Below are 25775 nucleotides of genomic sequence, written 5' to 3'. Positions count from 1 at the left end.
AATTCACTCCAATAAAGGCAAAAGCTTGACAGAAAAAGCTCCAAAACCCTCCGAGTTTGGGTGAAAAATTGAAAATCAATATAACAATACTTCAAACTTTTTGTTTTTATTTTTTTGTTGAGTGGGTCTGCACACTACGCGGTTTTGAGGCGCTCCCGTACCATGTACTTTTTGAGAACTTCGGAGCTTTTTCCAAAGATAAAGAACTTTTTAAAAAGCTAGGTGATTATTTGATGGGAAAATTAGGTGGGTATCTATTTTAAAGAGCTGGATAAAATCATACAAGAGCCATTTGATAAGAAGTTTTCTTTTCTTTTTCTGTAAATGAAAGCCCAAATTTAAAGAAATTTAAAGAGATGCACAGAGAAAAATTAACGTTTTTTTTATACCATGACATTTTTGGTTTAATCGATACTAAAATATCGAAATATTGAAATCGAATCGAAAATATGCGAATAATCGAATTTTTAAAACATAAACACGTGCTTTTTTGAGAATTTTGTCAATTTTGAAAATTTGAAGTGGTTGAACTTTTTGGTTTCTCGACTCTTGGGCTTTTCTTTCTGCTTTAAATCTGCGTTGGTTATTTGGTTCTGCCCCAAGTTCTTTCAAGAAGAGTTCAAAGGAAGATGTAGTGTCTGATCTTGAATATTTTCACATCTCTTAGTACCCTACTGCTGTGTAAGTATTCACTCATTTCAAATTCTTACACTCACCATTGATTTTCCTTGTGTTCACAAGACAAGAAACAGGATGGACAGTTCTGATTTGGGATAGGTCTATGAGTATCCACACTATCCGCTCAGCCTGGTCTTAATAAAATCAAACATTGCTAGAGTTGAAAGATTGGAGTTCACGAGTCCTCTGCTTACGACCAAACTTTTCTGTTCCTTGTGTTCACAAGACAAGAAACAGGATGGACAGTTCTGATTTGGGATAGGTCTATGAGTATCCACACTATCCGCTCAGCCTGGTTTTTATAAAATCAAACATTGCTAGAGTTGAAAGATTGGAGTTCACGAGTCCTCTGCTTACGACCAAACTTTTCTTTCCAACTTACAGGCATTTCCAGACATCATGAAGTTTTCAAACAAGAAAGGGTCATTCAAGAAGAATAATGACAGGAGAAATGGTTTTCAAAAGCCCAAGGATAAATTAAACGAGAAGAAGAAATTTAGAGATGTTCCGAACAGCCAAAGATATTGGAAACAATCTGTTCCTGAAGAAAATAACAGTATAACCAAACCTCAAGAAAGTCACAATAGTTATTCTAATAATAAAACTGGTAAGTAACCTTTTAAAACGTTATTGTTTTAGTTCTCTAGAATGCTCTTGGAAAGGTTTAGTCATGCCCAGAATTTCATGAAAAAATAGAAAGGGTCATTCAAGAAGAATAATGACAGGAGAAATGGTTTTCAAAAGCCCAAGGATAAATTAAACGAGAAGAAGAAATTTAGAGAAGTTCCGAACAGTCAAAGATATTGGAAACAATCTGTTCCTGAAGAAAATAACAGTATAACCAAACCTCAAGAAAGTCACAATAGTTATTCCAATAATAAAACCGGTAAGTAACCTTTTAAAACGTTAGTTATTGTTTTAGTTCTCTAAGATGCTCTTGGAAAGCTTTAGTCATGCCCAGAATTTCATGAAAAAATAATCTAAAAGTAAGGAACTTGCTGGAAATCCTTACCTCTCTTCATTTTCTTGGAATTTCATGAAATCTAGCCAGTTATCTCAAGAAATGACATGAAATTGGCAACATTGTTCGTCTTAAGTTAAACTAAAGTTTAACTTTAAACTAAAGTTTAACTTTGGCTTTCATACATATGACTGTAAAAGTAAGGAACTTGCTGGAAATCCTTACCTCTCTTCATTTTCTTGAGCTAAAATTCTATTGAAACCAGACAAACTGTTTGAGAGGTATTGCTTACAACTTGGAATACAGTTAATTCACTTGAATATCAAACTTTTTCCTTTTATTCTACCACAGATTTCATAGGATTCAAACTCGTCTGTCTGAGAGAGAAGGAAGGCAAGTCGCTTGTCTTTCTTCTGATCAATGAGTTTCCTGTATCCTTCTTCATCTTCTGCCATCAGACGTCGCATACGTTCCTTCTCAATTCTCTCTTGTTCTTTCTTCTGTTCTTTCTCTGCATTGATGTGATAGTTGATGATGGCTTTGTTCAGTTTCTGTGTTCTGGCTGTGTTGTTGCGATGATATTCCTTGAAGTCCTTGGCATGTTGCAGGACGGTTGACAAGTACTCTTGGTGTTTCTGACGTTTCTTGCGTTCTGCTTCCAGTTTCCTCTGTTTCTCCAATTTCTCCGTGGTTCTCGCTTCACGCAAGCCTTGGCTCTTGACACGCTTGTATGCCTTGAAGTTGACAGCAGTCTCCAGTGTTGTGTCTCGCCTTACACATCCCACGACTTCAGCTCGGAGCTGTCTCTGGAAATTCAACACCCGCAATGCACGCAGTTCAATCTGAGCTTTCACTCTCAGATCTTTTGACATGGTTGTGGGTAGATTGCTGAGTTCTTGGATGCGATAGGATTCAAGAAGAACAGTCAAGCACCTAGTTTTATTTCCAATAAACAAAAGAAAAGACAAAGTCATTTGAATAGTGAGAAATTTATTGAGAGGAAAAATTTAAACAAAAAAGTAAACTTTGATGATATTGACAAAGAAAAGTTAGACACAGTTGTCAATGGAAAGAAGTCATGGCAAGGCAATACCTATGACAACAAAAGGAAAACATTCAATGACGGAAATGATTTCAAAAAAGACCAACCACCTGGAAAGGTGAATGAGAAATCAGTAGAGAATGACACCCACATATCAGCCAATGAAAAAGAACTTGCTGACAGTCTCAAGGTAGAAATTAGTACTCGTCCCAAAGCAGAATTCATCAGGGTACCTGAAGGACAAGTGAAGTTCTATGAAAATAAATGGTACAGTGAAGTAAGTATAAATTGTTTGAGTCTTTTTTTTCTGTTGTCCTAGGTATTTTTTACTTTAAGCTCTTGGTTTTTGGTTTAGCTGGCCATTGGTAAATTTTCACCTGGCCACAATATATATAAATCTTTGCATCCATAGAGGTAAAATGTATCTTTGGATCAAATGTACTATTTCCATTTGGTCCTCGCTCTTCTTAATTAAACACATTCTTTGTCATTTTGTTTTCAGTTTAGAAAAGATCCTGAAGAAGAAACCAAGCTATCAGAAGAAGAAATAGCAGCTCTTAGAAATGAAGCAGAGAGGATTTTAAGTGATGAAATCAAAAATTTCCATTCAAGTAAGTTAAATAGTGGTTCTGGTTTAACTTTAAGACTTTGGGATCTATTAGACTTGAATAGACTCTTATGAAAACCTAAGGTTAGATTGATTAAAAAATCCAATCTGTGTATTGAATACATACAATGTAATTTATCCATTGAACATTCTGTTATTTATCTATTGAACATTCTGCCAAAGCTTGATAAAATTGGACAACTGTTATTAATGTAGGTTATTGTTATTATGTATTATGAATTTATGAAACAAAGTTAAAAAAAAAGAGTTAGAACTTGAAACTAACTTTGTTTACTCAATTTCCTTCGATCATTTATTTCAGAATCTAGAGACAAGCAGAATAACCAAGAGGCCAAATGGATGAAGACAGTAGTTACCAAGGGAACATCGGGTGATAAGGTGGCAGCCCAGGTGCTTATGATTCAAGATGATCCACTGTTTCATTTGAACACTCTGTCATCCCTGGTGAACTCGGTCAAAGTTAGCAAGAAGAAGGAGTGTTTGATCATCATTGGTAAGTGGGGAGAATCAGGGCCATATTTAGGCCCTCAAGCTTCCTTTTCCCCCTTTTCCTTCGGCCAGGCTCCAAACATTTAGGATTCAAGAAGAACAGTCAAGCACCTAGTTTTATTTCCAATAAACAAAAGAAAAGACAAAGTCATTTGAATAGTGAGAAATTTATCGAGAGGAAAAATTTAAACAAAAAAGTAAACTTTGATGATATTGACAAAGAAAAGTTAGACACAGTTGTCTATGGAAAAAAGTCTTGGCAAGGTAATACCTATGACAACAAAAGAAAAACATTCAATGACAGAAATGATTTCAAAAAAGACCAACCACCTGGAAAGGTGAATGAGAAATCAGCGGAGAATGACACCCACATATCAGCCAATGAAAAAGAACTAGCAGATAGTCTCAAAGTAGAAATTAGTACTCGTCCCAAAGCAGAATTCATCAGGGCACCTGAAGGACAAGTGAAGTTCTATGAAAATAAATGGTACAGTGAAGTAAGTATAAATTGTTTGAGTCTTTTTTTTTCTGTGGTCCTAGGTATTTTTTACTTTAAGCTCTCAGTTTTTTGTTTAGCTGGCCATTGGTAAATTTTCACAATATATATAAATCTTTGCATCCATAGAGGTAAAATGTATCTTTGGATCAAATGTACTATTTCCATTTGATCCTTACTCTTCTTAATTAAACACATTCTTTGTCATTTTGTTTTCAGTTTAGAAAAGATCCCGAAGAAGAAACCAAGCTATCAGAAGAAGAAATAGCAGCTCTGAGGAATGAAGCAGAGAGAATTTTAAGTGATGAAATCAAAAATTTCCATTCAAGTAAGTTGGTCCTGGGTGAACTTTTTAGATTTTGGGATCCATTAGACTTGATTAGACCCCTGTGGACCCCTAAGGTCAGATTGATAGCAAAATCCAATGTCTGTATTGAAAGCAATGTCTTTAATCTATTGAACATTCTACCAAATTTCATTAAAGTTGGACAAACTGTTATTATGAAATAGGAAAATTCACTTTGTTTATTAAATCAACCTTCCTTGATCCTCTGTTTTCAGAATCTAGGGACAAGCAGAATAACCAGGAGGCCAAATGGATGAAGACAGTAGTTACCAAGGGAACATCAGGTGATAAGGTGGCAGCCCAGGTGCTCATGATTCAAGATGATCCACTGTTTCATTTGAACACTCTGTCATCTCTGGTGAACTCGGTCAAAGTTAGCAAGAAGAAAGAGTGTTTGATTATCATTGGTGAGTGGAGAGAGGGAATGTAGATGTTCCTTGTCCTAGTTTTTAGCTTTGGTGTTATGATATTCTTAAACACAGCATTTACTTTCCTAGAGTCCTATTCTTGAACAGGAGACTTTAAATTTTTCTGATAGTAAGTAGGTTTAATGATTTATTTAGTTAGACTGCCATAATAAATCAGGGGAATTATTTTTATTTTTGTCCGTACTTAACATTTTATTGCAACATGAGACTGTAGGTAAACTTTTTCTTTTGTGATGAGAAAAAAAAAAAAAATCTTGATCTAGGTAGTTCCTGCCTTGTTGGAGGTTAATGAGGGTAGTCAGCTCAAGGTATGATAATTATGTCCATATCACCCTTCTGTGGCACCATTCTTGTTTGCTCAACTTGCTAAAAACTTCCTTGCTCTTCCTTACTGATAATGCCTAGAACAACAGTGGTGCTATAAACCTGGCTGTAAAAATGTTTTTCTATTCTTTTCCCTCAGACAACCTGACCGAGCTATTTCTCACCGACCTCCTCCATCCGTCTCGCAAGTTGTACACATTTGACCAGCAGCCCCTCTCTCATCTGGACGAGCTTACACAGGGTAACGCCATCGCTAGACGGCGTCGTCTAGCTGTCTGGCTGTTTGAACATGAGCTGAAGATCACCTACCATCGTTATGTGACGGCACTGACGGCTATTCTGAACGATACGCTGCAGTCTAACCGGGAGAAAGCGATTTCGGCCGTGTCTAAACTGCTGATTGGAAATCGGGAGAATGAAGAGGTAAAATAACAGTAATAGTTTTTTTTGCTTTGGAAATGGGATACCATGTCAAGTACATACCAATCCGTTTTCTTCCATCATTTGTAGTTGTCTGTCTACAACTACCTGAAAACGGCTACTTTCCCTGTCGCGTATAATATCTCTAGTAGTGCGGTCAAACTTTCTTGACTTGGCGGGGCGGAGCGCTACCGCGCTCCTTAATTAACTAAAATAAAAAGAATATAGGTCTTCACTTGACTAAATAGGTACTTACGAGTACCAAATACTAGATTTTTTTTTTCAAGAGGTTTGCTGGAGGGAATCGTAATTACGGCTCAAAACAGGAGCAGAGAGCATAGCGCATCGAACACGTAGAGAGAAGGGAAGCAACGATAGGTAGAAAAAATGGATGAGTTCAAATCGCATAGAGCTTAGAGTAAATAGCTCTATGCTTTCCGCTACACTCGGGTTTTTTTGCCCACAAAGGTCTTATCATCTTCTGAAATCGAAAAGGAAAGGAGGACAGGATATTATAAAGCCAGCCGTTCCGAGAACCACCCTTATCTGTTTAGGATAAAGTACGCCCCAGGCGGGAGCCGAACCCGTGACCTGGCGTGCAGCGCTTGCAAAGTTGCTGCTTTACCCTCCAAGCTAATTATCCTGCCTTGGATACTTGACAATTACTTTGTTTTAATTCAATTCAAGTTTATTGTATTGTTATTTACATACATCACATACAATTTACACGTTTTTGAAGTGTCTTTTTTAATCACATCGTATTACTATTACTTTCTGCTTTCAGTTCTTACTGAACAATTTAGTGAACAAGATTGGAGACCCTATTCAGAAGGTGTCGGCTAAGGTGGTATATTCCCTGGGTAAACTGGTTGCCGCTCATCCTGGCTGCAAACAAGTTGTGCTTAATCAAGTCGAGAAATTGTTGTTCAGGTAAGTTGATGTTTTTTTCAGGGTCTTTTATTTTGGTATCACAATAGGTATTTTTTTTGGTATCACAACAATTTCTCGACCTATTGTGTCGGCTAAGGTGGTACATTCCCTGGGTAAACTGGTCTCTTTTTTTGGTATCACAATAGGGTCAATGTCACAATAGGTATAGCTGTCAAGGTCTCTAGTGACGTTGGTTTTACCCTCCATTGGGGAACAAACTACTCGCCTACTCACATTAACCTCACCCAGCTGGAGTGGGGCCGGGAAAAGCCCACATGGTCACCTATTCGGATACTGACCACGCGCAACGTTGCTCACCTTCAGTAACCCATGGGAATACCTGACCGAGCTATTTCTCACCGACCTCCTCCATCCGTCTCGCAAGTTGTACACATTTGACCAGCAGCCCCTCTCTCATCTGGACGAACTTACCCAGGGTAACGCCATAGCTAGACGGCGTCGTCTAGCTGTCTGGCTGTTTGAACATGAGCTGAAGAGTACCTACCATCGTTATGTGACGGCACTGACGGCTATTCTGAACGATACGCTGCAGTCTAACCGGGAGAAGGCGATTTCGGCCGTGTCTAAACTGCTGATTGGAAATCGGGAGAACGAAGAGGTGAAATAACAGTAATAGTTTTTTTTTGCTTTGGAAATGGGATACCATGTCAAGTACATACTAATTAACTAAAATAAAAAGAAAATAGGTCTTCACTTGTCTAAAATAGTCTAAATACTTAAGTACCCCCCATAATGTATCAAATATATAAGACCTTGGTTAGACTGCGGGGGAAAAGGGACTTTTCAGTCCTATCCCAGCAGGATAAACAAGGTATAGTCTATTGAGTCTATTCTATTCTACGAGTACCAAATACTAGATTTTTTTTTCCAAGAGGTTTGCTAGAGGGAATTCTAACTACTGCTCAAAATCGGAGCAGAGAGCATAGCGCATCGAGCACGTAGAGGGAAGGAAAGCGACGATAGAGGAAAGAGATGAATTCAAATCGCATAGAGCTTAGATTCTATGGTTTTTCGCCTACAGAGGTCTTGTCATCCTCTGGAATCGAAAAAGAAAGGAAGACAGGATAGGACAATATACCCGTTCTGAGACCGAAACCTTATCTGTGTAGGATAAAGTCTGCCCCAGACGGGAATCGAACCCTCGACCAACCACTTCCAAGATAGATTCTCTACCCTTCAAACTAACTTTTCTGGCTTGAATATTTGATAGGTTATTACTTTTGTTTCGTATTGTCTGATTTTAATGATATTATGGTATTCGTTTTTTCAGTTCTTACTGAACAACCTAGTGAACAAGATAGGAGACCCTATTCAGAAGGTGTCGGCTAAGGTGGTATATTCCCTGGGTAAACTGGTTGCCGCTCATCCTGGCTGCAAACAAGTTGTGCTTAATCAAGTCGAGAAATTGTTGTTCAGGTAAGTTGATGTTGTTTTCAGGGTCTTTTATTTTGGTATCACAATAGGTCACAATAGGTATTTTTTTGGTATCACAACAATTTCTCGACCTATTGTGTCGGCTAAGGTGGTATATTCCCTGGGTAAACTGGTCTTTTTTTTTTGGTATCAATAGGATCAATGTCACAATAGATATAGCTGCCAAGGTCTCTAGTGACGCGGATTTTACCCTCCATTGGGGAACAAACTACTTGCCTACTCACATTAACCTCACCCAGCTGGAGTGGGGCCGGAAAAAGCCCATATGGTCACCTATTCGGATACTGACCACGCACAACGTTGCTTACCTTCCGTAACCCATGGGAATCTGGTGCATTCAATATGCTATCTCCGCTGCCCTGGCTCATAGAAGTTTTTTTTTTCAAGAGGTTTGACAGAGGGAACTGTAACTGCTATGATCTTATCGTCCCGAAATCGAAGAGAGAAGGAAGACAGGATAAGAGGAAGCCAGCCGTTCCGAGAACGAACACTATCCCATCAGGATAAAATCCGCCTCGGGCGGGAATCGAACCCGCGGCCTAGCGCTTACAAGGCAGACGCACTACCAACTAAGCTAACTAGGCTGGCTCATAGAAGTTTAATGTCTAATTTTTGATGGATCACTGAAGTTTCTTGGTCAATGACCCTCTGGGCAATCGTGGCTTTTCTACAGTTCTACCTGTTTAACATTCAGTATTAATAGATTAATACACGTTTCAATCTTTTATTTCTTAATTGAAGGTAACTTTGTGAAGGTCCATTTTAACTATTGGCTTGTATGGAAAACGGATACAACTTCACTTTTTGTTGAAGGGTAAAATTTATTTGTTACATTATAGAGGAGGTTTATGCTTTACTTTTATTTCATGTTCCTTTTGCTTTACTTTCTATTTCAGACCTAACATAGGCAAGCGAGCTCAGTACTACGGTACGTGTTTCCTGGCTCAGTTCAAGATCCTACGTAATGAAGCCAGCATTGCTGATGGTCTCATCAATATCTATTTCTCGTTCTTCAAGTCCTGTGTTAAAACCGTGAGTACCTTAGCCATTCTATTAGTTGGACGAAGTGAGTTCTGAGTTTTAACTTGACAATTTTGTGTTAGTTGATTTCGAAACCTTTTTCCGTTTACGAGATAATCGGGGGAATTCGCTGAAAAATGAGTGGTCAACAAAAGTCCGTTTTTAGTGGACCATACTAGGAAAGCATTTAAAAATTCATCGTTCTGCAACACTTTTCTTGTAGTCAGCCGTCTCAATGGTCCTCTATGTTGTCTTGGACTTGGTAACCTCTTGACGGTGGAAACGGATCGTGTGACGCTGTTAGGGATTCGTAATATTCATTGAAGATTTTATACACCAAACAGGAGCTATCGCCACACGTTTAATGAAGCCAGCATTGCTGATGGTCTCATCAATATCTATTTCTCGTTCTTCAAGTCCTGTGTTAAAACCGTGAGTACCTTAGCCATTATACTTTGTCAATTACCTGTATTGTATGCACTTTAAAATAAATAAATTCAAATTCAAATTAGTTGGACGAAGTGAGTTTTGAGTTTTAACTTGACAATTTTTTTGTTAGTTGATTTCGAAACCTTTTTCCGTTTACGAGATAATCGGGGGAATTCGCTGAAAAATGAGTGGTCCAAAAAAAGTCCGTTTTTAGTGGAACATACTAGGAAAGCATTTAAAAATTCATCGTTCTGCAACACTGTTCTTGGAGTCAGCCGTCTCAATGGTCCCCAGTGTTGTCTTGACAGTAACCTCTTGACGGTGGAAACGGATCGTGTGGCGCTGTTAGGGATTCGTAATATTCATTGGAACATACTAGGAAAGCATTTAAAAATTCATCGTTCTGCAACACTTTTCTTGGAGTCAGCCGTCTCAATGGTCCTCTATGTTGTCTTGATAGTAACCTCTTGACGGTGGAAACGGATCGTGTGGCGCTGTTACTTAGGAATGCTTAATATTCATTGAAGATTTTATACACCAAACAGGAGCTATCGCCACACGTTTTTTTATTTTACTCATGCCTTCTCTGTATGTACTTTCTTTATACAGGGTGATATTGACTCGCGTCTCATGAAAGCACTCCTGACGGGCGTTAGCCGTGCGTACCCCTATGCTACCAAGGATAAACAGGGTGGTCACGTGGTTTCGGGACAACACATCGAGACCATATTCAAGATTGTCCATCTCGCTTCGTTTACCGTGAGCGTGCATGCTCTGTCTCTTTTGTTCCGGGTGGCCCGATCTGATAGGTGAGTAGGGGCGAGAGAGGGGGATTCTAGTTTTTTTTTCTTTTTTTTTTTGAGGTTTGGTAAAGGGAACTGTTAATTACAACAGATGTCATAATAAACATAACAAGTTCAATTCCTTTTTTTTTCAAGATTTGATAGAAGAAAAGATTTTTATTATTATTTATAGAGAAAACTGTAATCACTGAGGTCATAGCCCCAAAATCGAATGGAAGAATTACTGAGGTCTTATTGTCATAAAGACACCTGTCTAGGAAGAGGTTCGCTCCGGGCTGAAATCGAACCCGCTAGGTACTTAATCTTCAAGCCAACTGACATTTTTATTAACCATTTACATAGACCGTATCGAGTATATGTCAACTTTTGATACATAGATGGATAAAAATTGAAGAAAATTATAGATTGTCATGTTTGGTCTTCATCGTTTTTTTTTTCAGATATCTCCGGCAAAAGCGTGAAAAGAAAGCGGCAGAGGAGGAAGAAAAGAAAGCACTGGATAGCAACAAGAAGAAAGAAGGAAAGACTGAAGGAGAAGAAGAAGATGAAGAGGCGGATTCTGATGATGATAATTCCAGTGTGTGTAGTGAAGAGTTTGAGGAAATGTTGGACAATATGATGGGAGGCAAGGATACTGAGGATCTGGACTTTGCTGACGATGTGGCTGCTAGTAAAACACTCAGGAAAGGTAAGGAAGCAGGCTAAACTAGACTGGTCTGTCGACAGATCGTTGCTTGTGTACGCGATATTTGTGCTAATTTCAGGCCTGAACACGACGCTCTTTCTGGACTTTGCTGACGATGTGGCTGCCAGCAAAACACTCAGGAAAGGTAAGGAAGCAGGGTAAACCAGACTGGTCTGGTCGACAGATCGTTGCTTGTGTACGCGATATTTGTGCTAATTTCAGACCTGAAAGAGAAGAATGCGTAAATTCAGACCTAACCAAAAGTAAAATTTTGCGCATATTTGAGGTCTGAACAATTGAAATTTGCGACAAAAAAATTGCATTCGTATTTCGATTGCAACTATTTCGACGGGTTACTTTCTGAGAAGAATTTGCGTAATTTCAGACCTAACCAAGTAAAATTTTGCGCATATTTGAGGTCTGAACAATTGAAATTTGCGACAAAAAAATTTGCATTCGTATTTCGATTGCAACTTTTTCGACGGGTTACTTTCTGGTGTACTCGTGTTGACTCGGGTTACTTTCTGGTGTACTCGTGTTGACTCAGCACTTGGGAAGTAAGTACCTATTGTGTAATAAAAATAAAATCATCTGGCGAAATCTCGAAACATAGAATCTTTATACTGTGTCACTTTGCAATCGACTTTCACCGTTTTCTTTCCCCTCATTTCAGGTAAAAAGAAGAAGGGCGAAGATGATGACGAAAGTGGAAGTGATGAAGACGACAGAAGGTGCGGTTCCCCTCCATGCGCTTCCATCGGACTTCCCAGTTGACGTGGACTGTACTCGTGTTGACTCAGCACTTAAATGGGAACTAAGTACCTATTGTGTAACAAAAATAAAATCATCTGGCGAAATCTCGAAACATAGAATCTTTATACTGTGCCACTTTGCAATCGACTGTCACCGTTTTCTTTCCCCTCATTTCAGGTAAAAAGAAGAAGGGCGAAGACGATGACGAAAGTGGAAGCGATGAAGACGACGAAGATGGAGACGAAGACGACGAAGAAGGAAAATCCGCCCCGGGCGGGAATCGAACCCGCGGCCTAGCGCTTACAAGGCAGACGCACTACCAACTAAGCTAACTAGGCTGGCTTCATAGAAGTTTAATGTCTAATTTTTGATGGATCACTGAAGTTTCTGGGTCAATGACCCTCTGGGCAATCGTGTGCTACTGGCTTCTCTACAGTTCTACCTGTGTTAACCTCCAGTATTGATAGATTAATACACGTTTCAATCTTTTATTTCTTGCTAACTAGGCTGGCTTCATAGAAGTTTAATGTCTAATTTTTGATGGATCACTGAAGTTTCTGGGTCAATGACCCTCTGGGCAATCGTGGCTTTTCTACAGTTCTACCTGTTTAACATTCAGTATTAATAGATTAATACACGTTTCAATCTTTTATTTCTTAATTGAAGGTAACTTTGTGAAGGTCCATTTTAACTATTGGCTTGTATGGAAAACGGATACAACTTCACTTTTTGTTGAAGGGTAAAATTTATTTATTTGTTACATTATAAAGGAGGTTTATGCTTTACTTTTATTTCATGTTCCTTTTGCTTTACTTTCTATTTCAGACCTAACATAGGCAAGCGAGCTCAGTACTACGGTACATGTTTCCTGGCTCAGTTCAGGATCCTGCGTAATGAAGCCAGCATTGCTGATGGTCTCATCAATATCTATTTCTCGTTCTTCAAGTCCTGTGTTAAAACCGTGAGTACCTTAGCCATTCTATTAGTTGGACGAAGTGAGCTCTGAGTTTTAACTTGACAATTTTGTGTTAGTTGATTTCGAAACCTTTTTCCGTTTACGAGATAATCGGGGGAATTCACTGAAATGAGTGGTCCAAAAAAAAATTCCGTTTTTAGTGGAACATACTAGGATTTTTTTTTTTTTTTTTTTTTTTTTTTTTTTGTAAATTTGTGTGAATTTTATATTGTGTTACACACATATTTCGGCAACCCATAATTTAGACAGTTTGTCAGTAAATTGTTACTGATTGTTTCTCTCTTCGCTCCCCCCTGTATTATTGCAGGTTTGCATGACCTGTCCAGTCCCCCTGGCCTGTGGCGTCCTGTTCATTCTATCTCAGATCTTACAACGCCGGCCCCATCTAGTTCATAGTAAGGAAAACATGCCCGGGTCTTCACTGCAAGGATTTGAAGAGGTGGATAAATACCCGGGTAAATACCCAATTTTTATTTACCCACCCAGTGGGTATTTACCCACGACCCATCACTATATGGAACTTCACAAAGTTACTGAGTCTTCCATCATGATAATTACCTTATTTGTATCTACGTAGGATAAGACTGAAAAGTCCATTTACTTCCGCAGTCTAAATACATAGGTGTCAATGTTTAGAACACCTCAGTGGTGTAGTCATTAGCACGGTGGACTTTGAATCTGAAGGTTGGTGGTTCGAGTCCAAATCAAGTTATAAAATCTCGCGTAGTTTATTATAGCCGGGAACAACATTTTGTGACCAGCATTTATGCTTAACACAATCAAAATTCCTTTCTTCTTCTTTTTAAGTGTTAATGTTTAGATCTCCAATGTCACCAATGATGCCCATGTAAAAGGTTTGAGATCTTGCTGACTGATCCCTTGGTCTCCTCTGCTTTCTTTCGACCTGACTTCTCTCACTGAATTGATACAGTTGGGGTTTTCCGATTGTACTTGGCTTTTTGTTTGTTCGTTCTTCTTTTTCTCTCACTCTTCCTTTTTTCGTCTTTACTTTTTTTTCTCTCTTGATCTCTCTCCTTCCCTTCCCCTGTCTCTTTTTTTTTTAAATTTCTAATTCTTACTCTTTCTCTCCATTCCTCCCTAATTTCTCAATCTTTTATTTCTTACTTTCAATTTCCATCTATCTTATACCACTATTCTTTCCCTTCAAATCCACTTTCCCTAACTTCTCCAAAAGTGCCAAGTACAAACAAGTTTACCCTCAACTGTACTCAGTCGAACCTGTGTCCGTACTTACTTGTCAAGTTTGGTGAAGTAATTGTACAGAAATTGACGTTCGAACAACGACTTCTGGAACTCTTGTTGTACATTGGGGCTGATTTGTGGCTTGAGTGTGGAGAGTTTCAAAGGATATGAAATGAGGGAAGTTGTGGCGGAGAGAGGGCTGGGGGAGATTTTTGGAGTCAACAGCATCGGTCGTATGATGACGAATTTAACTGAGGTGACATTGAATAGATTTAATAAATAGTTTTTACTGATGGCCAATTTTGGTTGATGTACCTACTTTGAGGTATTTATTCTACCAAGCTCTCAATCTCGCTTTTTTACTTTCTATTTTTCAAGCGGTGGCATTTCCAGAGTAAAAAGAAAATTCACAGAATTCACTATTAGTAAAGGAGTCTTCTAGTAAAGCTGTGATGTCCACAAAAAATGTGAAAAGTCTCTTCAGCTTCACCACAAATAACCAATTCGTGATTTAGATCTTTTTCTTCGAAATTTTCTCTCAAAATCAAATACCTACTTTAAATTTTCCCTCTTCAAGGAACTTAGAAATTTGTATTAGATTTAAAAATTTTTGATTTTGATTGTATTACGTCAAGTAACAAACAAATCGTTCTTCTTTTTTTCACCTTTTCCCGTGTACAGACGGGGTCGACCTTTTTCGTCAGCCTCTCAATGAGCCCTAAATATACAAACAAATCATTTACTTTTTTCTTTCTCTTCAGAGCACTGGGTAGATTATTCCGGAGATCCGCTTCTGGATTTCACCCTATCCCGGTTCCTGGACCGATTCTCCTATCGTAACCCGAAGAAACACGCTGCTCACATTCTGGCCAGTGGCGTGGGAGAGAAGAGGCGCTTCTATAACCCAGGGGGGCTGAAGGGGATGGGTGTCAACACGGACGAGTATTTGAATCATTCCGAGCAGAGTATTCCCGTGGATGAACTTTTCCTGTATAAGTAAGTGAAATATTTCTTTGAGAAGCTGAAAATTCTTCACTATGTTACCTCAAATTCCATTATTTACTGCCTAAGTCTAAGGGATGTCGTAAGAGTGGACCGATTCTCCTATCGTAACCCGAAGAAACACGCTGCTCACATTCTGGCCAGTGGCGTGGGAGAGAAGAGGCGCTTCTATAACCCGGGGGGACTGAAGGGGATGGGTGTCAACACGGACGAGTATTTGAATCATTCCGAACAGAGTATTCCCGTGGATGAACTTTTCCTGTATAAGTAAGTGAAATATTTCTTTGAGAAGCTGAAAATTCGTCACTATGTTACCTCAAATTCCATTATTTACTGCCTAAGTCTAAGGGATGTCGTAAGATTTTTATTATTATTTATAGAGAAAACTGTAATCACTGAGGTCATAGCCCCAAAATCGAATGGAAGAATTACTGAGGTCTTATTGTCCCAAAGACACCTGTTTAGGAAGAGGTTCGCTCCGGGCTGAAATCGAACCCGCTAGGTACTTAATCTTCAAGCCAACTGACATTTTTATTAACCATTTACATAGACCGTATCGAGTATATGTCAACTTTTGATACATAGATGGATAAAAATTGAAGAAAATTATAGATTGTCATGTTTTGTCTTCATCGTCTTTTTTCAGATATCTCCGGCAGAAGCGTGAAAAGAAAGCGGCCGAGGAGGAAGAAAAGAAAGCACTGGATAGCCAGAAGAAGAAAGAAGGAAACACTGAAGGAGAAGAAGAAGATGAAGAGGCACCTACTTTAAGGTAGAGATGGATACGAGTGAATACTTTACTCATTAAACTACGGATCGTCACAATATCCGTACGATCCGGATCGCAACCAGAAATACTCGATTAGGTACTGAAAAAAAGTATCCGTGAGTAAAAAAGTAATCATGAGTAAATAGGTATCTTTATTCTTTAGTTAGATAGAATCCTGAGTAATGTTTGTACTCACTCAAGTAATCGGATCGACGCTCGATCCGTATCCGCGGATCCGGATCGTGAATGTATTCAGTATTACCCATCTCTACTTTAAGGTATTTATTCTACCAAGCTCTCAATCTCGCTTTTTTTTTCAATTACTTAACTAAAAGTCAGTTGATGTAAGAAGGCCTTTAATCGGAGTAGGATGGCAAATTCTCAAACTCTCAAATTGTTCTTATTGTTTTTTTTTTTTGTAAATTTGTGTGAATTTTATATTGTGTTACACACACATTTCGCATTTCGGCAACCCATAATTTAGATAGTTTGTCAGTAAATTGTTACTGATTGTTTCTCTCTTCGCTACCCCCTGTATTATTGCAGGTTTGCATGACCTGTCCGGTCCCTCTCGCCTGTGGCATCCTGTTCATTTTATCTCAGATCTTACAACGCCGGCCCCATCTAGTTCATTGTAAGGAAAACATGCCCGGGTCTTCACTGCAAGGCTTTGAAGAGGAAGATGATGAGGAGAAGTATGAGGACGTGAGAACTGAAGAGGTAAGTAGTTGTCTTGTTCATAGATTCATAGCAATGTGAATAATAAATATATTGCGGCCTTCGGGCGCTGCTTTTGGTAATAGATCTGTTAAGAATAAATGCGACCTTCGGCCGCTAGCAAGGCCAGTATACTTCGTTTCGTTAATACATAAAAGACAATGCGGCCTCATATATTACGCCTTTAGCGGCCGAAGGAGCAAGCGGCCAGAGGTCGCTGCTTTTTTTTTGGTACCTTCGACCGCTGGCAAGGCCTTTGTACTTTGTTTCGTTAATACATAGCAATGTGAATAATAAATATATTGCGGCCTTCGGCCGCTAGCAAGCAAGGCCAGTATACTTCGTTTCGTTAATACATAAAAGACAATGCGGCCCCCGGCCGCAGGCAAAGTTATATAATTATGTAAAGAATAAATATATTGCGGCTTTCGGCCGCTGCTTTTTTTGTTTTGTTTAATCTGCGGCCTTTGACCGCTGGCAAGGTATCACACTAGGCTTGAATACCGGAGATCCTGGGTTCGATTCCCGGCTGAGTCGATGTTTTTTCGGGTCTGTGCTTGGAATACTGGAATACGGGGTGCACTCATCCCAACCTCGTGAGGACAATTGAGTTGCTATTTGAATCGAGTGTCGACCAGTGCACAGTGGTGGCATTTCCAGAGTAAAAAGAAAATTCACAGAATTCACTATTAGTAAAGGAGTCTTCTAGTAAAGCTGTGATGTCCACAAAAATTGTGAAAAATCTCTTCAGCTTCACCACAAATAACCAATTCATGATTTAGATCTTTTTCTTCGAAATTTTCTCTCAAAATCAAATACCTTTAAATTTTCCTTCTTCAAGGAACTTAGAAATTTGTATTAAATTTAAAATTTTTGGATGAATAGCTACTTTAATCGAGTAGCGACCAGTGGCGGCATTATGAGTCTGAAAAGATTATTGAAATGTGGAAATGGATTGCAAAGGAGGCACTTCGTAGTGCTGTGATATCCACTAAATTTGTGTAAAGGCTTTGCTTTAATACAAATATATTCACGATTTGATTTATTTAAAGTTTCTTCTCTGACGGTCCATATTAATCTGTTCCGGTGGTGTAGGTTGTAGAGGTGCAAACCTAGTGCGTTTGCCCCCTAGGCCACGGAAGCGACTTCATTAGAATATATATTTTAGGTTCTATGGATGAGGCAATGGATGGAAGTGATCTGGATTTGAGTGGCGACGAAGAAGGAGACGAAGTGATGGACTTTGGAGACATCTGTTTCTCAACATTACCTACCAGTCTATAGACAAGGATGAGAATGAGGCACGCGTTAGAACTTTCATCAAACGATTGTTAGAGGTCAGTAGAAACCATTAGGCATCAGTTATGTCTCTTCTTCTTTCGGTGCCTATCCGCTTCGGATGTGGGTGACAATGACGATTTTAACTTAGAAGTTTAGATTAAGCTTAGGATAAGAAATTCTTTGTAAAACAATTGATACCAAATAAAACATACCTATACCTAGGTTCTATGGATGAGGCAATGGATGGAAGTGATCTGGATTTGAGTGGCGACGAAGAAGGAGACGAAGTGATGGACTTTGGAGACGAAGAAGGTAGTGGAGACGAAGATGGAGGTGATTTCACGGATGAGAGTGACGAGGATAGTGATGGGGAGATGGCGCCGAAGAAGAAAAACAAGGTGAGTTTGTTTATTTGTTTGTATCGAAGATGGAGGTGATTTCACGGATGAGAGTGACGAGGATAGTGATGGGGAGATGGCGCCGAAGAAGAAAAACAAGGTGAGTTTGTTTGTATTTTTCCCTCTTTTGTCTTCGTTTGCCCATTGTGATTTTTGATTCCGTTGACCGAGAAAAAGTTTCCTCTCTTACGAGCAATCTCTCCAAGTGGTTATCATATCACACTAGGCTTTCATATCACGCGGCTCGGGGTGCAGCCGCGTGAGGACACTTGAATAGCTAAGCAAAACACTCAGGAAAGGTAAGGAAGCAGGGTAAACCAGACTGGTCTGGTCGACAGATCGTTGCTTGTGTACGCGATATTTGTGCTGATTTCAGGCCCGGACAAGAAGAATTTGCGTAAATTCAGACCTAACCAAGTAAAATTTTGCGCATATTTGAGGTCTGAACAATTGAAATTTGCGACAAAAAATTTGCATTCGGATTTCGATTGCAACTATTTCGACGGGTTACTTTCTGGTGTACTCGTGTTGACTCGGGTTACTTTCTGGTGTACTCGTGTTGGCTCAGCACTTAAATGGGAACTAAGTACCTATTGTGTAATAATAAAAATAAAATCATCTGGCGAAACCTCGAAACATAGAATCTTTATACTGTGTCACTTTGCAATCGACTGTCACCGTTTTCTTTCCCCTCATTTCAGGTAAAAAGAAGAAGAAGGGCGAAGATGACGAAAGTGGAAGCGATGAAGACGACGAAGAAGATGGAGACGACATATATTTTACTTTCTATTACTCCAGTATAGCGGAGCTATACTAGTAATGAAAGTATTGCAATCGGTCCAAATTTTCAAAATCGGGAATCCGTTTTGGGATCCCCTGATGTCAAAAAAGTGATTTTTTCCTTTCGTTGAATAGCTACTTTAATCGAGTAGCGACCAGTGGCGGCATTATGAGTCTGAAAAGATTATTGAAATGTGGAAATGGATTGCAAAGGAGCCACTTCGTAGTGCTGTGATATCCACTAAATTTGTGTAAAGGCTTTGCTTTAATACAAATACATATATTCACGATTTGATTTATTTGAAGTTTCTTCTCTGACGGTCCATATTAATTCTGTTCCGGTGGTGTAGGACTGTAGGTTGTGGAGGTGCAAACCTAGTGCGATGCCCCCTAGGCCACGGAAGCCGCCGGAAGCGACTTCATTAGAATATTATTTTTCCTTTCGTTTTTACTGACGAAGCTAGGTGGAGTGAGTATTAGAATATATATTTTTCCTTTCGTTTTTACAGAAGAAGCTAGGCGGAGTGAGTAAATTTGAAAATTCGCGCTAAGACGACACAATCGCTACTAGCGGTGAAAATTAAAACTAGAAAAGACAAGAATGGGGCTGTTAAACAAAATTTTAGGAAAATTAATGATAAGATACAAAGGAGATAATGGAATAAAATATACCCGAACAACATAAAATGTGGAGTTGAAGTTTCTTCTCTGACGTTCCATATTCCTAGTGCGATGCCCCCTAGGCCACGGAAGCGACTTCATTAGAATATATATTTTTCCTTTCGTTTTTACAGAAGAAGCTAGGCGGAGTGAGTATCAGAGGACGAGGTTTGGAGAGTATGTTTGCCCCAGCAGAACAATTCTCGGAGATGCTGGAGGAGAATGCCGAGAGAAAATCAACAGGAACTTCAGCCCAGGTGTCCAACAGAGACAATTCTGGTAAGTGTCAAGTATTTTTTCGTTGAAGAAGTTGATTTATAGGGAACTGGAACAACGTAGGTTTTATCGTCCCGAAAGCAAAGAGAAAAGAAGGATAGGATAGTAGAATCATTTTTTTCTTCTTCGGAGTGAGTATCAGAGGACGAGGTTTGGAGAGTATGTTTGCCCCAGCAGAACAATTCTCGGAGATGCTGGAGGAGAATGCCGAGAGAAAGTCAACAGGAACTTCAGCCCAGGTGTCCAACAGAGACAATTCTGGTAAGTGTCAATTATTTTTTCCGTTGAAGAAGTTGATTTATAGGGAACTGTAACAAGGTAGGTTTTATCGTCCCGAAAGCAAAGAGAAAAGAAAGATAGGATAGTAGAATCATTTTTTTTCTTCTTCTTTGAAGAGGTTTGCTGAAGGGAACTGTAACGGAGGAGTTTCATAGTGAAGGGACTTTTCAGTCCTATGCTTGTATTATAAAACATATGAAGAAGGTATTTTTTCTTTTTCAGGTGAAAAACAACTGGACTGGGAACACAAGCGAAACTGGAAGCTAAGTTCTCGCGGAAGAGGAGGAGGAGGAGGAGGAGGAGGAAGAAGAGGGTTTAGAGGAGGAGGAGGGAGAGGGGGAAGAGGAGGGGGTAGAAATTTCCACGAGAGGGGAGGAGGTGATTTTCGAGGAGGTAGGGGAGGTAATTCTCGCGGAGGTAGGGGAAGGCCGAATCGGGGAGGGGGTAAACCTGATCACAGAGGAGGAGGAGGAGGGGGGAAGAGAAAATGGTCTGGAGGTGGAGGAGGAGGGGATAATAAGAGAAGGCGATAAGGAGAAGAAGAAGAAGGGAGGTAGGTTGATTTTTCCTGCCTCGGTGGTGCAGTGGTCAAGAGGTTGACCTGATAAACGGAAGGGCGTGGGTTCGATCCCAGAAATTTGCCTTCAGTATATTATGTGAGAATTTGACCAGGATAATAGTCATCGCCTACTGCTGGGGTGAAGGGACTTTTGGCCCTATTATGAACGTATATTTCGACATCATAAAAGAACTTAATCAGGTCCTATCCGAGCAATCATAACCAATCAGTCATTCAATAAATCACTCTTGTGGAAATGTGGACCCGTTACTTGGCAGCACGTGTTGTCTGAGGTGGTCACTCATCCAGATAATAACCACGCACAATGTTGCCTAACTCCAGTGATCGATTGGGAACTCGTGTATTCAACGTGCTATTGTTCAGGACTTGTAGTATAAACATATGAACAAGGTATTTTTTTCTTTTTCAGGTGAAAAACAACTGGACTGGGAACACAAGCGAAACTGGAAGCTAAATTCTCGCGGAAGAGGAGGAGGGAGAGGAAGAGGAGGAGGAGGAAGAGGGTTTAGTTAATTGTTCAGTACTGATTGAAAATTGAATATACTTTCTAGTTAGCAGAGTCTTCAAAGGCTTCTATTTAGCCTCATTTTTCTTCTTCTTGAATTCTTTCAAGTAGCAGGGTTCTCCTTTAGGGGTTTTCCAGCCAACCACTGATCTTTTCTTTCACTGTCAGTCTTTAATGCCCGACTTACCACAGAGAGTTTTCAGTTAATCCAGACTGGCCTGTGTAAATCAAATGGGTGACGTCAAAGAAAACCCTTGACACTGGTAACTCTCAGTGGTAAGATGGGTCATAAGATATTAAAGCAAGGATTCTTCGTTGAAGAGGTTTGCTAAAGGGAACTGTAACGGAGGAGTTTCATAGTGAAGGGACTTTTCAGTCCTATGCTTGTAGTATAAAACACATGAAGAAGGTATTTTTTTTCTTTTTCAGGTGAAAAACAACTGGACTGGGAACAAAAGCGAAACTGGAAGCTAAGTTCTCGCGGAAGAGGAGGAGGGAGAGGAAGAGGAGGAGGAGGAAGAGGGTTTAGAGGAGGAGGAGGAGGGAGAGGGGGAAGAGGAGGGGGTAGAAATTTCCACGAGAGGGGAGGAGGTGATTTTAGAGGAGGTAGGGGAGGTAATTCTCGCGGAGGTAGGGGGAGGCCGAATCGGGGAGGGGGTAAACCTGATCACAGAGGAGGAGGGAAGAGAAAATGGTCTGGAGGTGGAGGAGGAGGAGATAATAAGAGAAGGCGATAAGGAGAAGAAGGGAGGTAGGTTGATTTTTTCCTGCCTCGGCGGTGCAGTGGTCAAGAGGTTGACTTGATAAACGGAAGGGCGTGGGTTCGATCCCAGAAAATTGCCTTCAGTATATTATGTGAGCATTTGACCAGGATAATAGTCATCGCCTACTGCTGGGGTGAAGGAACTTTTGGCTCCTTTTGGCCCTATTATGAACGTATATTTCGACATCATAAAAGAACAATCAGGTCCTATCCGAGCAATCATAACCAATCAGTCATTCAATAAATCACTCTTCTGAACCTGTTACTTGGCAGCACGTGTTGTCTGAGGTGGTCACTCATCCAGATAATAACCACGCACGATGTTGCTTAACTCCAGTGATCGATTGGGAACTGGTGTATTCAACGTGCTATTGTCCATGATTCCATTTCGTCCCTATGAAGAGAATCCCGTAGTTCTCTGCAGATACATGGTATGGTAAAAGTCACCAAAATATTCTCACCTTCTGTTGCATTCCGTTGAGGAAGGGTGCCGGTAGGTACGGGTAGAACAGATCGGGGCGTCGATGTAGAAATTCGGATGGTTCCTTGGGTGTAATAGAGGGTGTCAAATGTGGAGGTAGATCTAGAGACATACGACGACCTCGCCTGGAGGCTCCGTTGGTCCACATGTGAGTTCCCATGTGTACCTGTGAGACAGATGAAATGGGGATTAGAAAACTTGAAGTCGTCAAAATGGGACACTTGAGAAAGCTCAGATCTGGAAAAGGTACATTTGCGAATATTCAAGAGAACATAATTACAAAACAGACTAAAAACTAAACAAGTTCAAATCCTGAAGGGGTTTTCAAGCTTGATCTATCAAACCAAACATAAAGGATATACCTAATATATGTATTTTCGTACATACAACATAGCAAATTATAACATATGATGTTAACGCACTTTGAAACAGATAAAACAATATTTTCTGCTCAGTTGGACAGAAAAACGTAGAAAAGCTGATTCAAGATTCAATACCTTGAAATAATAATAGAAAGTAAAAATGTGCTTAAGCAAAAGCTTGAACGGGAGATCAAAGATAAAAACTAAGGTTTAAAATCTAACAAGTTTTACTTTCTTTCGTTTGTTTTTCGTTATCTTTGAGATATCTCAAGACTTGTCCTTTAAACAAACCTTAGGTTGTCTCTTTTAATTATCATTTTCTTTCGAAACATTCCTACCTACAAGCAAGTGATAACAGAACGAAATTATATTTCAATAGAAGATTCAACTTATTTTAAAAGTGTCTACACTACAGTCGAGCGAAGACCAATACGAAAGGTGTACCTATTTTCCTTGCTGGAAACTTTCGTAAACAGAACCGGTTCCCTATTGGAAACTGAAATGGAGCAGTTGCAAATGGGTAAAAATTATAAATAAATGGTCGATTCCCATGTAAAAAGTTGGGAAAAATTCAAATCCGAGGTCAAAACTCCTAAAAAATAACTGTAAAGAGTCGAAAATTCAATTTTTATTTTCCGTTTTAATGAAAAAGTTCAAAGAGTTGTGACGTCAGATTTCATGTCAAAATGCGCAGAAACGCTTGCACACAAACAATCGAACCGGGAGTCATGAATTATGACGTCATCGCCTACGGGAGAGTATGCCGTGACGTCAAACTTCACAATTTACCGGTATTTTTTAAATCGATTTATCTCGGGATCTAGAAGTCGTAGAAGAAAAAGAAAAATTCCGTTGGTCCTCATTTTTCCTGCTCTATGACTTTGAAACGTCACCCAAATAAGCGCACCTGATCTATTCCGTCTGTACTAAACCATAGGAAATCCAAGATGGCGCGCCATCGGAATCGCCATTCCGTTCCCGAAGTTTAATGGCTTTTGGGCTCTCTTTTTAAATTTACAGAAAATTTTCGAACTATAGAAGGAAAAAAGAACAATTTCGTAAATAGGTGCCATGAGTGCTCACATTTTTAAAGCTCTACGTTTTGTTTTCCGTTTTGTTGTCACATTCTTTCAGTGTCTTTCAGTGAAAAGTTCAATTCGAATCAGTTGTGACATCCTTCCTCGTGGAGGTAGATCTAGAGACATACGACGACCTCGCCTGGAGGCTCCGTTGGTCCACATGTGAGTTCCCATGTGTACCTGTGAGATAGATGAAATAGGGATTAGAAAACTTGAAGTCGTCAAAATGGGACATTTGAGAAAGCTCAGATCTGGAAAAGTAAAAATGACTATCATATTCTACAGTAAGCTTTTTACTTTCTATTACTACAGTATAGCGAGCTATACAGGTGGAGGTAGATCTAGAGACATACGACGACCTCGCCTGGAGGCTCCGTTGGTCCACATGTGAGTTCCCATGTGTACCTGTGAGATAGACGAAATAGGGATTAGAGTCAAAATGGGACACTTGAGAAAGCTCAGATCTGGAAAAGTGAAAAATGACTATCATATTCTACAGTAAGCTTTTTACTTTCTATTACTACAGTGTAGTGAGCTATACTAGTAATGAAAGTATTGCAATCGGTCCAAATTTTTGATTTTTGATAAAGTTTGTCACTGTATAACTACTGAAATCTTTATTGTACCTATTCAGTAAAAAAAAGCATCTTAGTAAAAAATAAAAATTTGCTGTTTTTCTCTTATGAAAACTGATAACATGATTGTGATACCTATTTTTAAGTCATCCCAATATAAAGAAGTCGTTCCGATATCTTGAGGTGTGTTCACACATAGCCGTCGACTATATCTGAACACACCTTTAGGTACATGGTTTTAACAGATCTCTGTTTTTTATGTTTTGCTTGAGGAAGGACTTTCCCTCAACAGCTCCTTCTCTTATGAAAACTGATAACATGATTGTGATACCTATTTTTAAGTCATCCCAATATAACGAAGTCGTTCCGATATCTTGAGGTGTGTCCACATATAGTCGACGGCTTTACATGGTTTTAACAGGTCTCTGTTTTATGTTTTGCTTGGAAGGACTTTCCCTCAACAGCTCCTATGTGCTGTTGTGCTTTTTTCGGGAGCTGTGACCCAATATTGATTTCGATTTCTCTTACCTTGAGGTTGCCCTTGGTGGTGAACGCCTTCTGACAGATGGTGCAGCGGAATGGTTTATCCCCGGTGTGGGTTCTCATATGTATTTGTAATGCTGATGACGAAGAGAAGTTCTTGTGACATACGTGACACAGGTGTTTGGGCATGCCTGCAACATTAAACACTGCATTTGGAATAAGCTTGCCTCTCATAATTGGAGTGACTAATTTTCAGGTCTACAGTACTCTACAGTCTCTTAATGACATGGAATTGGGGCTTTTGCTCAACCTCACATGCATGAACATTGGAGTTTTTGCAACCAAAATTAGCGTCCGTTAACTGAACTCTTTAACGTTAGGTATTTAACGAAAAACTCGGTCAAATAACGTTAAAGAGTTAAATAGTGTTTGGGCATGCCTGCAACATTGAACACTGCATTTGGAATAAGCTTGCCTCTCATAATTGGAGTGACTAATTTTCAGGTCTACAGTCTCTTAATGACATGGAATTAGGGCTTTTGCTCAACCTCAGATGCATGACCATTAGAGTTTTTGCAACCAAAGTTAGCGTCCGTTAACTGAACTCTTTAACGTTAGGTATTTGACGAAAAACTCGGTCAAATAACGTTTTCTTGGAGGCTTTAGTGGTATCCTTTTGCTCCCCAAATCTAATCTTTCGATTAGTTCAGTTTCATTTT

General features: G+C 39.5%; 1 protein-coding gene across 1 annotated transcript; it reads left to right on the top strand.

The window, feature by feature from the left end:
• The first annotated feature begins 500 nt into the window (after positions 1-500).
• Positions 501-21066, top strand: LOC103511384 (CCAAT/enhancer-binding protein zeta). Its single transcript, XM_026825155.1, has 23 exons — positions 501-681; positions 1063-1132; positions 1412-1564; positions 1991-1999; positions 2549-2958; positions 3184-3292; positions 4856-5047; positions 5532-5815; positions 6597-6742; positions 9094-9229; positions 10256-10458; positions 11037-11137; positions 11214-11279; positions 11808-11865; positions 12713-12848; positions 13165-13318; positions 14783-15062; positions 15715-15840; positions 16116-16143; positions 16384-16557; positions 18054-18233; positions 19808-19952; positions 20451-21066. Exons 2-23 carry the CDS (start codon positions 1078-1080, stop codon positions 20759-20761), a joined length of 3456 nt encoding a protein of 1151 aa, XP_026680956.1. The 5' UTR covers positions 501-681; positions 1063-1077; the 3' UTR covers positions 20762-21066.
• Positions 21067-25775: the final 4709 nt, after the last annotated feature.

The sequence above is a fragment of the Diaphorina citri genome, unplaced genomic scaffold (genome assembly GCF_000475195.1).
Source record: "Diaphorina citri unplaced genomic scaffold, Diaci psyllid genome assembly version 1.1 scaffold709, whole genome shotgun sequence".
Lineage (NCBI taxonomy): Eukaryota > Metazoa > Arthropoda > Insecta > Hemiptera > Psyllidae > Diaphorina > Diaphorina citri.
Note: the sequence above shows the minus strand (reverse complement) of the source record. Positions and strands in the feature narration are given on the sequence as shown.